This window comes from Podarcis cretensis (genome assembly GCF_951804945.1).
Source record: "Podarcis cretensis genome assembly, chromosome: 15".
NCBI classification, from domain to species: Eukaryota; Metazoa; Chordata; class Lepidosauria; order Squamata; family Lacertidae; genus Podarcis; species Podarcis cretensis.
In genome coordinates, this window is record NC_137185.1 from 38,641,661 (window position 1) to 38,659,898 (window position 18,238).

Consider the following 18,238-nt stretch of genomic DNA (forward strand, 5'->3'; position numbering starts at 1 on the left):
AGACATCTGAAGGTAGCCCTGTTTAAGGAAGTTTTTAATGTTTGATGTTTTATTGTGTTTTAATATTCTGTTTGGAGCCTCCCAGAGTGGCTGGGGAGGCCTGGCCAGATGGGTGGGGTATTAATAATAAAATTATTATTATTATTATTATTATTATTATTATTATTATTATTATTTTCCATAGTCTAACTTATGCACCGTGTGAAGAAGGACTTTCTTTTGTCCACCCTGAATCTTCCAACATTCAGTTTCACTGGATGTCCCTGGGTTCTAGTGCTACAAGAATAAGAAAAACTTTCCTCTCCCCATTTTCCCCATGCTGTGTGGGATTTTATGCACCACTGTCATGGGCTGCCATTCCTGGCAAGCAGAACCCAAGAGCGTTGAGATCATTCTAAACAAAGATGGTAACAATGGATCGGGTCCTCTGATAGTGAATGCGAGACACACGTGCGAGACACACATGCGCATAGTGAATGTGCATGGCTCCTCTTCCTTAGGTGTGTTTAAGAAGAAACTGGATGACCACCTTTCCTCCTTCATTACCAATGTTGGACTAGGCCTTGACTCCCCAAGTGTTTTTGTGGGACTACAACTCCCATCATCCCCAGCCAGCTTAGCCAATGGTTAGGGATGATGGGAACTGTAGTCCAATAACATTGGGGTATCCAAGGTTGAAGAAGGCCTTTTGATGTCCCTACAAACTCTCTGTTTCTATGGCAAGCAGAGTTTCCACATAAGAGCTAAATTGCTAGTGGAGTGGAGACACATGCACACACAAGATTTCTCAACAAGATCACCTTGAGGTGTGGGTGTTTATGGGTACATAGGTGGATGTTTAATCATGTGGTTCACTTTCTACATTGTTCCTGGTGTTGCCTGACTGCCCTGCAGCTAGTTTTGGGTTTGGGGGTTTTATGAGCCCTGCTGTAATCTGGTTTAGCACCACCACAAGTATTCTTGAGTATCTGGCTGCTGTGCTTTGGCTGCATGTCATGAGAACTCCCCAGAGCATTGCAGCCTGCAGCAGTAACCAGGCAATCGGGGGAAACCGCTGGGAGAGATCATATCTCTCTATCAGGCATCTAAGTGCACCAAAGCAATCAGTGGTAGATCACAGGGAGGCAGTGTTAAATACAGAGAGTTTAATGTAAGGTCAACAACTTTGAGAAAGTGGAGAGGATCGCCTCTGGGGACAGGGGTGCTTTCCTGAACAACAGGGTAACACCCAAATGGATAATAAGTAAATAAATAAATTGATGAAGAGGGGCAAGGTGGTTTCTTTTAGTTTCCTGATCAGTGCTTCTGTAGCAGATGGATAAACAGAATGTGGGGGAAAGAAAGTGATTTTAGCTCAATGGTTAGTGGTTGTGGGGCAAGAGCCATAGATCAGTGGTACAGTCTTGCATGCAAAAGATCTCCAGTTCAAAATGCCATAGAGGTAACAGACAAAAAAATATTTTGAATCTCAGAAGCCAGAACAGCAAGAGGGATCGCTGCGCAGTGAAAGGAGCAATCCCTCTTGCTGTTCTAGCTTCTGGGATAGCTGTGCAGCCTGCATTCGCTCCATAAGATGCACACACATTTCCCCTTACTTTTTAGGAGGGAAAAAGTGAGTCTTATAGAGCAAAAAATACAGTAAAATGCATCCCTGGGTTATTTGTGTGGCCTGCTTGGTGTTTTTACATGAGTAGAATGTGTAGTTTTATTTAAAATGCATCTCTGGGTTATTTGTGTGGCCTGCTTGGTGTTTTTACATGAGTAGAATGTGTAGTTTTATTTAAAATGCATCTCTGGGTTATTTGTGGGGCATAGGAATTCTTTTGTTTTTTTCTTTCTCCAAAATATAGTCCACTCCCACCCCCACAAGGTCTGAGGGACAGTGGACCGGCCCCCTGCTGAAAAAGTTTGCTGACCCCTGCTCCAGAGCATTGCAGACAACTACAGTGGTAGTTTCCAGACCTGACATATAGCACAAGGAACCCAGGGAAGGCACTTATACCGGACAAGCCCTGGCAGTTACCTTAAAGTGCTGGATGATGACGCCAGGCCTGATTGAAACACTGAAGACTCAGGTATAGAAATGACTAGTTATACCTGCTGTTTAATTAAGAGTCTTCCCAGACTTTTAGGGGGAATTCCACTTCTCATTGGTAAGGATATCTTCCTGGACGTACTTGCATGACTCTTGCATAACTCTACTTCCAGCAGTGATTGATGACAGGTAAGTGGCCCATCCCATAATGATTCAGCTAAAGGAGGGATGGAAGAAGGAAACTTTGCCAAAACATGACAGGTATACTTGGATGACAAGTTATTTCAGCCTCATAACTATACCAGATGTGGCGGTTTTCTGGGATCGTTCACTGCCTTCTGCCTTAGGGATTGTCCTCAGTGTCATCTGTGGGGTTCTCCAGAAGCTTTTATCCCCCAAAGTCTTGCAAATATCCTAAAAGGATGTTGGAGCATCCCAGAATAAGAACAACTACTTTCTGTGGCCCACGCTTCCATATGTTAAAATCTGTGGTTCATGCTTCATATTTCAAAGAGGGAGGGGAGCTCGTGATGGAATCCAAGCATTGACAAAATGAGAATGCTTTTGGGTAACCAGAAACTATGGACTGGGGTTGCAGTATATTCAGAAGATTCCTAAGGATCTAGCCTGAAGAACAAAGTATTTAAGCCGGCAATCCCAATCTAGTTACCCTTAACTAATAAACTAATAAGCCTCAACTAGCAAGCCTCACTGATCATAGCATTGTAGTGCCAGAACAGGAACAGTCAATGTGATTTCCTTCAGATGTTGCTGGACTTCAATCACAGAGCTGTAGAGCTGGAAAGAACCCCTTCGAATTGTTGGGATACTGCCAGGGAGATATGGACCATCATGGCCCCCACGTCGTCTCCGGACGTCCATCGATACAGTATCAGCAATTAGCGACACGAGCTCCAGAAAATAGCTTGCCACATTCCAGAACTGATGCACGCTCTATCAGCAGAATTCACACAGCGAAAGTTGCACGCAGGAGAGTATCATTTAGAAGTTTATTCAGCGTTGGACAGAACAAAGAAAAACATGACTGCCTGCTTTGGTATGCTCAGGCACAGAGAGAGTGAAACGAAAGCAATAGAAAACATAAACATCCTGTGAACAGGAAATACGCAGACTCTTTGACTCACAAAGCCTGCTCCCTTTTAAGGTTGAACGGAAATATCCTAACAGAGCTGTAGAGCTGCAAAGGACCCCTTCAAATTCTATTCACCAGCATAGTCAACAAGTAGAAATGATGAGAGTTCATTGGGATGGCCCACATTGGCTACCACGGTGTTAGAAATTCATTCAAGGAGTTATATTTTCAGCTGGAGAAGGATGAAGAAGCTGTAGGTGACTCGTTATAACAGATGGCAGTGAATTGAAGTTCGCATGTTGTTGTTTTTATCCTGTGTGTAGGAATTCGTGTTGCACCAAGTGAACATCAAGGTCAGGGGCTCCTCATCGTACCAGTATCAGCGCAGGACTTTACAGAACCTCAGAGATTACGTAGCGTTCAAATGAAAATTTGCCTAGTCCTCAGAGCAAGTGTCAAACCATAGTTCTTTGTGAGCTGCTTGTTCTCAGACTCCCTCTAGTGGAACAAAGCTGTTCAAAAGACAAAATTTTGACAAGGTGGTGTGAAAGAATTGGGAGTTCCATACTCAGCCTTGTGCAGTGACGGCATCTGGGTAAGTATTTGGGGCAAAACACCAGAGCTACAGTATTATTATTGTTGTTGTTATTGTTGTTGTCATTATCATCATTATTATTATCATTATTATCCAAGACAGAGCTGTTCCACCAGGCCTTTCCTCCACAGTCTGACCCCCTCCTTCAGTAATCCTCACAGAACTCTAGCCCAATGGTTGCCATTAATTTGATTTTGAATTGATTTTAGAATGAATTGATTTTAGAATACATTTCAATTGATTGATTGTGATTTTATGTGAACTGTGTTGCTTTTATTGTTGTTGGCCGCTCTGAGCCCAGCTTCAGCTGGGGAGGGCGGAATATAAATTATTACTGTTGTTGTTGTTGTTGTTATCATCATCATCATCAGTTTCTACACTGCCCTTCATCCATAGAGTTCAAGGCAGTTCACCACGTAAAAATACAAGGTATAAAACACAAAATACAGAATAAAAACAAGAATTAAAAACAAACCAATAACCCCCCCCCCTTTTCGCTTGTGGCATCCTTTGTTCAATCTGGTATGAAGACCCTCCAGATGTTGTTGGACTGACTCGCTTTAGCCCCAGCCAGTATGGCCAGCAGTCAGGGATGATGGGAGTTGGAGCCCAACATCTGGGAACCACAGTTTCCCATTCCGGATCTAGTGCATCATACCATCTCCAACAGTGACCAGCCAGATGCTTCTAGGAATTCCACCAGCAAAGCAGAAAAGGCTTAAAATATGAAGGCAAAATAAGCACAACAGCAGTAAGTTATGATAGCACAATCATCTGAGCAAAGCTGCATAAATAAACATTGGTAGTGGGATAAGAAACCATTGTCTGTATTCAGAATTGGATGAACGGAACGGAACTTCCGAGTAAATTGTGATTTAGAAAGGGATTTTGAAGGGAAACTCCAGCATGACACTGCTGAATTGCAGCTTATTAAGATGTTCAATTATAAGATGACTGAGTTATCACCGGTTTATTGCTGTTGCAGTAGCAGGGCATGTTTTGAGGTGGAGCCACAGACCAGCACTCCTTATAACCGTGTCACCACTGCTTATCCAGACACACTGGAGGCAGGGAGCTCAGAGCAACACAAAAGCATCAGCAGGGTCCCCATTAATCTGGTTGCCCCACTGGTACACCCAGGAAGCTCTTTCTTGCTGCCTCGTCCAGGTAAGAAGCAGTAACAGCAGAGTCAGGGAGGCACCAATGGAAACATGTTTCAAATACGGCTTAAAGGCATAGCATGTACCTAGCCTTAGTCGCTAAGGTGCCACAAGACATGTTCTTGTTTCTGCTACACCAAATTAACATGGCCCTGGAATCTGTGACTGGTTGGTAAACAGCACAGTACATTTTTGTACATAGTGGTGCAAGTCAGTAATTTTGGGTTGTGTACCCAAATCACATCCAAAACAAGTTGTTTCCTTCAAAGAATGTGCTTTGAATGTGCTTTAAATGTAGAGTGTGTACACAGCCATAGACTCTCACTTAATGGGGGTGGAGGTAGGCTTAGATGATAAGGTGCGTTATTTTATTTACTTCACAATGTTATGGTAAAGGTAAAGGACCCCTGGATAGTTAAGTCCAGTCAAAGGCGACTGTGGAGTTGCGGCGCTCATCTCGCTTTCAGACCAAGGGATTGTCCACAGACAACTTTTCTGGGTCATGTGGCTAGCATGACTAAACTGCTTCTGGCACAACGGGACACCATGATGAGTGCCAGAGCACGTGGAAACGCCGTTTACCTTTCCATCACAGCAGTACCTATTTATCTACTTGAGTAGGTATGCTTTAAAATGGCTAGATTGGCAGGAGCTGGGACAAAGAAAAGGGAGCTCACCACATCGTGTGGATTCAAACCGTTAACCTCCCAATTAGCAAGCCCTAGAGGCTCGGTGGTTTAGACCACAGCGCCACCAGCTGTGTAGTAGTGGGGCTCCTGTCCATTCTGCTTAATGGAGCTCCAGACTTTGGCCAAAAAGTTATGCCCTGAAATTGTACACAAGAGAGCTGAAATCCTATTTCTATACATTTAAATCAGGGATGCCCAAACTTTTTTCAAAGAGGGCCGGATTTGATGAAGTGGACATGCGTCAGGGCCGACCAAAGCTGTTGACCTTTTTTTAGGATTGAAGTTGTGAGCTTTTTTTAGAATTTTACCCCCAGGAGATAGCCTGCCACAGGGTCCAGATTAAGCCCCCGAAATGGATTTTGGACATGCCTGATTTAAATGGACCAAGGGAGTCACTGTTCCATGAGGAAAGCTCTGCTCACACATACTTTGCTCCAGAGCAAATAAGCAGGCAATGGCTCCAGCTTGTTCACATGAACCTTGCCCAGTATATATGACAACAAAGTTCTTGAGCATAATGTGTCCACAGTGACCTTATTCTGGTGCAGACATGTGGGAAGGAAAGCGGTGCATTTTTAACAGGTCATGGTACTTACTAAGCTGGATCCTGAAATATAGTCATTCGCCTGAACCCATCCAGTAAACTTTGTGGCTATGTACCAGGGTCAATTCCAGGTTTTGGAGGTCCTTGGGCTAGATACACCTTCCATGGGGTAACCCCTCAAGTGACTCTATCCTCACTCCCATTATCATCACTCAGTGCTTTTGGGTACAGTCCTGCGTTTGGGAGATGGGGAACAAACATGCTTAGAATTCCAATTCCCATCAGACACAGCAGCACAGCCAATTGGCAGGTATTTGTGGAGTTGCAGCCCAACAACATCTGAAGATCCACACGTACCCCAGTCTCACTGTATTCACTACCCTGGAAGCAAGTCAGTGGGACTTATGCCTCAAAAGATGGCACAGTGGAGGATATTGGATTGTATATCCAATGTTCAGTTGCACCTACATCATACACTCAAAGCGCATGGCTTCCCCCTCAAAGAATCTTGGGCACTGTAGTTTACCCCTCACACAGGTACAAGTCCCAGAATCCTTAACAAACTAGTTCCCAGGATTCTTTTGAGAAAGCAACATGCTTTAAATGTATGCACTGCTGCTGTGATTTGTAACTCTGTGAGTGGTGAACAGCAGTGCCTGCGATTCTTTGAACTTCATAGGCGCTTTGAATGTCTAGTGATCACCCAGCCTGGAACAGTCCCACTGAAAACAGTAAGACATTACTAAGGCCCATTAACTGTAATTACTTACTCTGAGTAAAACTTATTTGGAAGCAACCCACTGCATTTTTAAAATTTGCTCTTTTAGGGTCTGGGTCCTTTCCCCCTTAATTTGGATTCAACCAAAATCTACCTTTCTGTGACTTAAATCTAGTCCTGCCCTCTAGGGAAGCAGAGAGCAAGTTTCTGCCCTATTCTTTAAGGGTATTTCAAGAGTGCTATGTCAAAATACTGTCATATTCTGGATAGAACAATCAGACCAATCATTTAGCACTTCAGTGCTATGCAGTTCCGCATGCTGTGGTTGTGAAACTGGCACCACATTTCCCAGACCTGATAAAATAATCCTAGCAGCATAATGCTTCCACTTTGGGGGAACTGATGTTTATTAACAGTCAAACAGCTAAAACCAAAACCATTTGGCAAACCTAAAGCATGGGTAAACAACAATTCTTGCAACAGCAAGTGGAACCTGAAAGTTTTGCTGTGTGGTTGCAATTGCACAACTGTGCTATATGGGACCTGTGACATCTCCAAGAGATGTTTTACAAGACACTCTCTTCCATTCCTAGCCTAACTTGCACAAGCCCTCAACCTTCAGCAACCCTCATAGGAAGGAATGGAGGACTATAGAAACTTACATATGCACACACCATATACAGTTATGAGCCATGCACTGCACACAAGGGAATTTAATGCTACGTTATTCTGAACAAAATATGGATGAGCAAAACTCAAACCAGCAGATGGCGCCCTTACTTTACACTTGGTGCTCTCCCTAAAAGTTGCTACATCACATTTCTATAGATTTGTCCATTGGACAAAGGTGCTAACCAGCTTAAATCTAATTTTTGTTGCAGCAGGGGACCCCAAAATGCAGCAGTGATGGGCATTCAGAATGACCGCTCCCCGCTTAAAACAGGGGGCGCCCTTTGCGTGGACGCGTGCAGCCCCTAGATCTGGAGCGGCTCCAACAGCATAGGCTAGGCTTTGCCTTCCCTCAGGTGGGATACCTGGAGGTCTCCGCCTACCTCAGTCAGTTGTCCAATCCCACCTGGGGGAAGAGTTGCCAAGGAGACCAGGCCAGGTAGGGGAGGGATTACCTGCCCACACAAAGGAGGGAGGATCTTACCTGGGAATTCTCACTTGGCTCTAGAGCTTCTCCCACCCTACCCACCCTCAGTCAATGTCTTATGTTGCAGGTTAATTTTCCTCACAGGTTTTGCAGGTTAACTTTTCTTCACAGGTATGCGGTCACTTCTACGTTAAGGTCGCTGTTAAAGGGCCGGAAAGGAATTTCCCTGCATTGGCAGGTTTCGCCTTTCCCGTAGCAAAACGTCACAACTTTGGCGGTATCAGGCCTTGGGCGGAATCCTTTAGTCCATCTTCCTCTTTGCGGCGGCGATACCAGGGTTCCCCGTTAAAGGGGTTTTCTGAAGGGAGGCTTTGACCGTACGCCGGAAGGTCGTCATTGCTCTCCCCTGCAGCGGCGTAACGGGGGCGGCTATCTCTGCTTGAACATATGTTCTCCAGAGCTGGCCCATCCCCCCCCCACACACACTGGATAACCCTGATGCTCCCTAGGTCCCCGTCTGGGGACTGGGGAGGGAGAACGCCCAATGCCTGAGCCAAGGTCTACCCACATTTGAAATTTAATAAAGTTGTGGCCAATTTAATCCCATAGCACGTTGTCTTGAGTCGTTATTCCACATGACGGGGGGACCGCGCAGGATCTGGGGACTCCGCCTGTCCACGCAATACAACAAATTCAAAAACGTTCTCATTTAAGCAATGCTTGAAATCTTGGAGGGCAGGGGGACAAGGGACAAGATTTTTTGAGGTTATAGGTGGAGAGGCAGTTTTGCACCAGTCCTGGCCTCTTCTGATAAAACAGAAACACAGTTATGCGAGCAACAACAAAAAAGCAATGTGTTGTATCCAACATTAGACCTACTGAGAGTAGGCCCATTGAAACGAATCAATATAACATATTCCCAGCATAGCTGTCAACTTTCAGATTTGAAAATAAGGGATCAGCAGCCTCACCTGTCCCAGGCACTCCTGTCTTCCACTGCTTCCCCCAGTTTGGTCAAACTCATGCTGGTAGCTTCGAGAACACTATCCAACCATCTCGTCCTCATTGTTCAATGTTACTAGTGAGCAAAGCTACCCAGTCAGGATTTGAATCTTGGTCCTAACTTTTGGGGTTAAGTTTCTATTTAGCTGTCCCATTAATACTGACAAACCGTATATCCCATTCATCTCTCAGATCCCTTTGTAAATCTAAAGTACTGACATCCTGCGGTAAAAAAATTCCCTAAGTTAATTACACATTGTGTGAAGGTAAGTGTGTGAAGCTACAGCATTCCTACTATCAGCTTCAGTGACACATTCACTCTCTCTCAGGATATCAACAATCTGGGACAGCAGCGGGAAATAGCGCTGGAATAAGGGAGTTTCCTGCCAAATAAGGGAAGGTTGACAGCTATGATTCCCAGTGCTGTTTTTCTAGAAAATGAGGTGCTGGAACTCACCATGGACTCCTCCCTTGTTCTCTTATAATGCAATGGTGCTCACCTGAGAGGTGCCGGATCTGAGTTCCTGTGAGTTCTGGCTAAAAAAACTCCTCTGCATCTTCCTATAGAGACGAGGACAGATCAGGTGAGTTGTGTAGCTGCTGTCCAAGTATTAACAGGTGCCGGGCAAATTCAAGGCCTCTGCTCTCCCTTGTGGTTCATTATCTTTAATCCATGCTTGGAACAAATAGAGGATTGTCCTCTCTAATGCAGCACACAGGGCTACCCTAGCCTGTTTAGTTTTGATGCCACAATTATGGAATGCCCCACAGCAGGGCAAAGGTCTTTTCAGTTCAATTCCTACTCACCTCACCAGGCAATGGAAGTATCTGCCAAGCCATTCAGGGAAAGGTAAACATTATGCTGCTGTAAGATAGATGTTGAATGTAGTGGACCATTTTTGAATCATGCTGCACCTTGAGCGCACCTAGCACCAATGAGGACAAGCAATTGGAAGTTTAGGTCTTTACTGGCGAAACATTCGATCACCTCAGGTCCTAAGGAACAAGGGATCTATGCTAGGATTGACATATGTCCTCTTTTAGGGGTCCTACATCGCCATCTAGGGCAGGGTGGGATTTTACATTTTAAACCAAAAGTCCTGGGTTTTGGGTTTAAAAAAAGAAGAGCATGGGCAGCTCTGACTCTGGTGTGAGGAATGCCTGCTTCTTAAAACCCATAAGGCTTCATGTACAAACAGCTCTCACAATAGAAGTTCCAGTTGCATATGAAGCCCTTTTTCTTTCACACTTTGGAATCACCATGATGAAATCCAGTCCTTGTACAGCAGAGAATCGTTTCTATCAGTATGGACCTAGGAACCATTCTGATATAGTGTGCAATAATGTGAATTATACATACAGCATTCTTCACTTAAAGATACTTGAAGATACGCAAAGAAACACAAGTGTTCTCACAAGTTTAAATAACTTTATTTTTAACATTACACAAGGATGAAGGTCTTCGTAAAAAAAACAAAAATACCCAATGGGATTAAGTAACAAGAGTAACAAGGTAGAATATATACATTCAGATCCTTCAACATTAAGCACTGAGCAAATGTTTGCACAAGGGGAAACATCCCTCACAATGTACCACACTTTTCACAAAATTCAGCATTTCGATGTCAGGATTGCGTAAGTCACAGATACTCATTAGAAGGCACAGATTGCAAGGTATCCTTGCTGTGTATTGCCCAAATCTCATCAAAATGTATACAACTGAGCAGACCTCTATATGAAGAATGGTCAGCTGATTTGGGCCCAGTGACAATACTCCCTCTTGCATGTGGCACACTGTGCTGCCAGCTACAGCCCTGTGGTCCCTGGAAATTTTAGGTCAGGTTATAAACTAGAAGATTGTCACAATCTGCTAGAAGCTGGTCCTGTACTATCTCTATTAAAACGCTCAACACTATTTGTTACTAGATCCATTCCTACTGAATATGAATTAAACACAAATGTCCACTGTACTTTGGGACCATATAACCATCAGGAATAAACATTTTCTAGTACATAGTAAAACTATATTTCAATAAAATACTTGTTCCCAAAAGCATGTGCCTGTGTGCCTATGGCTCCAGCAGGAGCAAAGAGACATGAAGCCTCTTAAAATAAAGTTTTTAAAAAGCAATTTGGTTCATTTAAATGAGATATACAAGCTTAAAAAGGATGCCCAAGTATCTAAATGCTGGTTTTACACGCAAGAAGTTTGCCTTTACAGACTTTATGCTCCAGCTATTATGGAGCCTCAGATATGTGAAAACACCACAGGCCCTGAAGATTTTAGATATGGTAGACAACATTTCCTCCCCTTTCAATCAAGTCTCCAGTTGTTTTAGTCTGCAGCAGAAATCATATTGCAGTAATTCTGACTATTCACATCTTCCAGCAATTTATGCAGCAGCATAAGCAGAATCTTTTGTGACCGAGGAAAGTGTCGTCTGACTTCAGAAACTGTTCATATAGATAGAGAAACTGGAATCAAAACAGGCACAGCGAGACATTGCACACATACAGCTTTGTGCTAAGCCTCTCTTATAGGGTTGAGAAACATGTGGTCATCCAGATACCTTTGGGCTCCCAATGGCCATCCGTGAGGAGGATGGGAGTCGAGTCCAAGCACACTGGGAGGGCCAGATTCCCTTTGCCTGCCCTACTTATTCCTCCTAGTTGGTTTGAGCTACAAGGCAATACATTCAAAAGCTGCTCAAGAAAGCCACCGATTCGGTTAAACTGGTTCCTTCACATCTTTCCAGCTTTCTTATTCACGAGCTTGAGCTCGAAGAATGTTAGGGGTTTCCTCCATAACTCTGACAAGCAAGTTATCAATGTAGTCTTCCAGCTCCCGCACCTGCTGATCTCGCTTTGCAATCACATCTTTCTGTTTCAAGACCAGCTGGATCAGCTCGCTGTGTGTCAGCTGACCATAAGCGTAGGCGGGATCTGAAGGATCATATTTCTTTAGGATGGAAGAATGAACAGGTTAAAGTCATTTTGATATCGAGCACTGTTGCAAGGGTGGCATCAAAGGATCAGAAGAAAGGTATAGAAACCTTTGGTTTCAGGGATTACTGGGGAATCCCAGGAATGATGTCAGAGCAAAGAGGTCATCTGTCAAAGCATCTTAAAAGCTACTGAAGATTCACAAAAAAACTTGCCAGTAAGTACTTTTATGGTATGCAGACAAATGTGCATACAAGGTTTCTGTACACCTGCCTTCAACTATTTCTTCCCAGTAATAAACATGGAAAAGTGAAGATAAGACCCTCCTCATAACATGCGAAAAGTACTAAATAAATACAAAGCAGCAGCAGTAGTGGTTGTTTCAGTTAAGTGATAATAATTCAGGTTCTGTGCTCAAACACCAAACAGATCATTTGCAATATTAGTGGAGGCACTAAATCACTAAACCTTGCTTATCTGAAAGCAAAAATCCCTTTCAGGCCAAAGTCCTTTGGTGAAGATAGCAAATTTTGAGCCTGGGGAATTCATACCCACTCACAGATCTAAACTTGTGTCAGTAAAAGGCTCAGAAAACTGCCCAGATGGGTAGGATAGCAGGGGCAGGGGGAATCGTACACCTAGAAAACTTGAACACATTTCTGTCTCCAAACGACCATACCCCTTTGCAGTTTGTCTAATCCCGCCAATAAATTTACAAGCTTCCTAACTCAGGGCACAGACCACCCAATTAGGTTTTAAAATATAGTAAGTCTTAAAATACCTTTATATCGGCTTCATTTTGGTTATCCAAGATCTTTGATGTTATGCTCTGTTTTTTTGCAGATGATTTGCAATCTCCACTCCTGGACAAATCTCCAGAAACTGCAAACTTTTCAGTACCCTGGGGATAATCACTCAGCTGCTCATCATCCGATCCCACTTCTGGAATAACAGAAAGGGTGCTGGGTTTGAAGCGAAGCTTGTAACATCTGTATAAATAAAGAACAGCAAAGGTTCAGCATCAGGGGCTTAAATATTTCCTACCCACCCTTTTCCCACAAGGTCTCAGGGTGTGTTACGTATAAAATAGTTAATTTTCAGTTCCAGCTAAACAGAGTCAGGTTCTCCGTGTAAGCAAAATGCCAGTTAGGTCTGTAGACTGATATTAGTGGCATTTTGCCAGCAAAGTCCATTTTCAAAAAAGAAAAGAAAAAGTAAAGGGGAAGAGGAAGAGAAGAGAACAAATAGCCTATTTTAAAAGAAGAACATGCTGTTATGAAATAATTTATCCATATTACCACATGATTTTCAGAAATAGTTACTTTGGAAGCATCATGCAAAGATTTCTAAAATGCTAAGGACGTCACTCCTGGAACAGAAGATCTCTACAGATCTGTGATCAGAAACTGGTAGCTGGCATGCTACCAGTATGTTGGGCATTTTCCCAAGATGTCTAGAAAAAGTTTGTTTTCTCATCCAAGTGAATATACACAGACATACTAACACAGGCATAGGCAAACTCAGACCTCCAGATGTTTTGGGACTACAACTCCCATCATCCCTGACTACTAGTCCTGTTAGCTAGGGATGATGGGAGCTGTCATCCCAAAACATCTGGAGGGCCGTTTGCCTATTTCTGTACTAACAGAAGATATAATTACAGCTAACTCGCATCTTATGTAGTAGTTACATTCCTGGCCACTGCACATAAAAGCAAAATCGTGTAATGCCAGGAACCCTCAGAACCAGGTGTCTCGCTTATCTGGTTCTCGGCAGGCAGCATGAGGGCTCTAGGATGCTACTCTGTAATGTTTCCTCCACTCTCCATTTATTTGTTTGTTTGTTTGTTTGTTTGTTCTGCTCCACCCCCCGGCCCAGATCAGCAATCACGTAGGCAAAATAAGCATTGTGAGTTACCTATATTTCAATTTCACCTTTTCTGTCACAGGACTTCAAAGCTAGATTAAGTGTGTCATGTGTCACATATTTACAGACTTTGTCTAGAGCTTCATGGTTCTCAGTTAAGTCCTTGGAAGTGTGGTTCAATAAAGGGGATTACATTCTCTGCTAGACATCATTCCATCCTGGAGGCAGAAGAGGGACTGACTCGCTCTCTTTGCGCTCCCCTTGCAAGAAAGTGGATCATCTTTGTTCTGAAGGCAACATGCATTGCCATTTCTCTCCTTTCAAGAAGACTAGAGACAGAAACCCTACAAATAACCTGCAGAGTTACTAATCAACTGAAACCTACACAGGGCATGCCTGCCCTATCAGGAGGAAAATTCTTACTCAGCCTGTAAAGTAAATATTTTCTATGACATACAATGAAAACCACTGGGTGGCAATAGCCTTAAAGAATCTCAAGATCTCAAAATTCATTTCTCAAGACTAACCTGGGCTTGACGGGTTTGGTCTGAGATGGTTTCACAGAAGCTGAGTTTTTTGCTGGCTTCTCTTCTGCTGAGATGTTTTCATCAAAAGGGTTCAAGGATGCCTCTGTGATTCGGAGGTCCGCAGTGCTGCTCTTATCTGAGCTATGACCTCTTCTGTGACCCTCATTTGTGGAGGGTTCTGAAAAGAAAGAAATCAGCATCAGAATAGTGAAAGCACAAGTCCCAATACTACTGAAAATACTAATACCTAATCCAGCCCTAGATCAACTGATGGCTCTTAACAACAGCAGTACACTGAGGTTGGGGACCACTGAGTTCCACCTGCATCCTACTCATTTACAACTAATAGGCACAATCATGAAAACACTTCTGTTTCTTCACAGCTTCCAAGCACTGCCTTTAAATAATACAAGAAGACCAGCTTTAACCATTATAAAGAAAAAGTTGTAAAAAATGGCACATTTTACTACTTAGCACATTTTGTAAAGTTTGTAAAGTTAAAACATATGAGAAATTTATTCGCTTTTCAATAGACAATACTTACTCTCTGAAACAGGAGTTAAAGTGTCATCATCACTATCACTCCACCGCGATGAAAAGTCACTGGGATTAAGTCGAACTCTCTCTGTAACCAGTTGGAGAGAAGGTAACACAGACATGGACTGAGAGAGGTTGCTTTTCTGTAAACCAGGTTTGGAGAATAAGGTCTTGAACTTTGATTTTTTCTTTTCTTTCTCATTTGACTCTTCCTCACTGTCAGCCAGGGAGTGACTAATGCTAGGAACAATAGCTGAAGCTGTGTCTGGCAATCCATTGCCTCGTTTCCCCTTTAGCTTGTCTTTCAGCTTGCCAAATGGTGTCCGTGACTTATCTTTCATGGACAGATCAAACATGCTGGCTGTCATGTTGCTCCTCATGAATTGGATATCCACCTCAATCTCACCTCTCTCTTTTTCCTTCTTTCCTGGTTTGGAGTGAAGCTTGTACCATCTGTACAAATAAAGAACAGCAAAGGTTCAGCATCGGGGCTTAAATATTTCCTACCCACCCTTTTCTCACAAGGTCTCAGGGGTGCCTCGCAAGACGAAATTAATCCGTTCCGCGAGTCTCTTTGTCTTGCGGTTTTTTCGTCTTGCGAAGCACGGCTATTAGCGGCTTACCGGCTTTAAGAAAAAGGAAAAAAACTCGCAAGAACTCGCAAGACGTTTCGTCTTGCAAAGCAAGCCCATAGGGAAATTCGTCTAGCGAAGCGACGCAAAAACCGAAAAACCCTTTCATCTTGCACGTTTTTTGTTTGGCGAGGCATTCCTCTTGCGGGGCACCACTGTAGTTAATTTTCAGTTCAAGCTAAACAGAGTCAGGTTCTCTGTGTAAGCAAAATGCCAGATAGGTCTGTAGACTGATATTAGTGGCATTTAGCCAGCAATTCCAATTTCACCTTTTCTGTCACAGGACCTCAAAGCCAGATAAAATGTGTCGTGTGTCACATATTTACAGACTTTGTCTATAGCTTCATGGTTCTCAGTTAAGTCCTTGGAAGTGTGGTTCAATAAAGGGGATTACAATCATGTAATAATTATAAGCACCCTCACAAAACAAGTGTTTCTCCAGAATTGCTTTCTGGGGCCTCACCCAGAGGATCAATGAGAACCATGCCAGGAAAGGGTTGATTTTGTTCTGTAAATTTATCCATTGTTCAGGGCAATGGGTTCCTCCAAATATTCATATAATTTTGCAGCAAGACACAGGAAAGTCTCTGCTACTAAGCGGAGTCCCATGATCGCTTAACAGCTCCACCTAACCTGTGCTGTTATGCTCTGGTATCATGCAACATCAGCAGGCCTTACTAGTTCATGAGTTATGGTATAACACAGCATGACCTTGTCCATTTAAGGTTATGCCATGAAGGCATCTGCATAAAAGGTATCAACAGTCAGAGGAACTCTGTTTCTGCACTAAAACCCAAGATGCACGACATCTTAGTGTGTCTAACCTTCTTACTCCCTGAAAGGCACCACATGAACCAAGACAAATTCTGCAGAACAGTCTTGAACGGAGCTGGATACAGGAGAGGATACAGAGCTAGAAAGAGAGAAAATGAGAACGTTTTAATGGCAGGGTTTGTTCTACAATAGCTATGGAAGCAGGCACCAGTGGAAAATTACTATACCACATTATTTATTTTATCAGTATTTATATTTGAATCTATTGCTCTTCAGATGTGAAACTCAAATATCATTGCTGGCCAATAGAGCTATGTCCACAACAGCTCACCTGACAGTACTAGATAAATTGCTTGAACAGCACAATGTGGCTAAAAAGCTACCTAGGAACCTGGATTGAATATTGCTTTTGCAATGAACTTACAAAGTGGTTATATTACACAAATCAGGATAGGAATAATACTAATCTGCATTAAAGGCTTGTTTGTAAACCCTTTCCTTCTCGAAGATAACCATGCCCAGCTTTTTCAACTGTTCCTCATAGGACTTGGTTTCCAGACTCCTCACCATCTTTGGAATATGCTGTAGTGCAGGGGTGCAGAACCTCCAGCTCACAGACCAAACGTGACCCACCAGTCCCATTTGCCCATGAGGCCATTCTGGAGAAGCCACACTCACCTGCCCAATAAGGGATGCCATTAAAGTAGGCTCCCATTCAACCATGGCTCCTACTGTCCAAGCTGCAGCTCATTGAAGGCTTACAAAGGGCTTTGAAAGCAATTCTGTGAAGCTCCTTTGGATCTCTGACATAAGAGAAGGATAGAAGCAATGCAGGGAGGCTTACAAGGCATAACACTGCCAAAGCCCCTTGCACTCTGCAACCCCAACCTGGAACCCTACACAATTTATGTTGGCAGGTAGTCAAGACAACCCACTTGCCAACATTTTGATGTCACAATGGCAGAATGTGATTTACATGCTGGTTGCCCCACCCACACGTCAAAGTTTTTGGCCCCCCACAGCAAGAAAGATTCCTGCTCTAGTTTGTCTATCTCCTCCTTAAAATGCAGCAACTGGAACTGGACAAAGTACTGAACCCGACTAATCCTACACTGAGCACAACACTCTGGCGCATTTCCTCTCTCCCTTTGAAGTTAAAGCATACCCTTATCCTCATTCCTTCAGAAGTCCTGCTATAACTCCCTAAATAAAGAAGGAGCGAAAATCAGATGCAACAGGTCATATTTAGGAGGCCTCTCTGGGCAGCGCCTGGCACCAGCCCCCTCCCTCCGCGCATGTAGACTGCCCCTGGCAGCAGGAGCTCCACCGAGGCCCCTCGCTCGTCCGCTCGCTCTCCCCTCACCGTGTGCATGTAGGGACAAAAATTAACTAAGCAGCTCCATTAATCAGAGCGACTGACTCACCACCTATCTTGTGACACGGGTCTGATGTTCAGGGTCCACCATACCATGTTCTATAAAGAGATGCTTGCAAAGCCACAACTTTTTCTTCTGGATCTAGGTTTAAAGCATGCATGTCTGAAACAACTTCCAATTAGATTTTCACACTTCTCTTCCACTCTCCCATGCCTAACTATGAGGACCATAAGTAGACCAGACAAACATTAATTCAAGTCAAACACCAACTCAAAGAGGTATTTGTTGCTCAGGCTGGCTGACTGCCTCCACCCAACCCTTCAAGAGTGGATACTACTTCTCACCCAGAGATACGCCAATCTTTACACCAAAAGTTGTCCTAAACAGCATGCAAACCACTGCAATGTGGCCACTTCCTATACCTTTTCTCAGAGTTGAAGGAAAATAATCACACAACCTCGCCAACTAGTTACTAGTGGTCCCCACCAGTAACCAAAGTTATCCAGGCCACCCAAACCTGTCTTCAATTATTACCACAGTAGGGTGGAAGGAGCCATGCCTGAAGGATGCGGGAGATTCTTAGTGGGACAGGAGAGCTGGGGGGGGGCGGGAATCACATCTGGCAACCAATGAATCCCTTTGCTTCAGACA

At 43.6% G+C, this 18,238-nt stretch overlaps 1 protein-coding gene across 6 annotated transcripts in view; it reads right to left on the minus strand.

Annotated features, from left to right (window-relative positions):
• Nucleotides 1-10,341: 10,341 nt before the first annotated feature.
• The window catches only part of RAB11FIP1 (RAB11 family interacting protein 1), a 39,956-nt gene continuing 32,059 nt past the window's right edge, over nucleotides 10,342-18,238 (minus strand). For 4 of the 6 annotated variants that reach the window (XR_013833373.1, XR_013833374.1, XR_013833375.1 and 1 more), the window contains exon 6: nucleotides 16,262-16,350. Coding sequence is in view for 1 of the 6 variants with exons in the window: in XM_079954927.1 (XP_079811053.1) it covers nucleotides 11,613-11,635; nucleotides 11,702-11,891; nucleotides 12,657-12,864; nucleotides 14,269-14,446; nucleotides 14,813-15,258 (1,045 nt within the window). In the remaining 5 variants the exon portion in view is untranslated. Of the gene's footprint in view, nucleotides 11,636-11,701; nucleotides 11,892-12,656; nucleotides 12,865-14,268; nucleotides 14,447-14,812; nucleotides 15,259-16,261; nucleotides 16,351-18,238 lie in introns of those variants that run through there. The other 2 variants (XM_079954927.1, XR_013833372.1) reach the window with 2 other exon arrangements.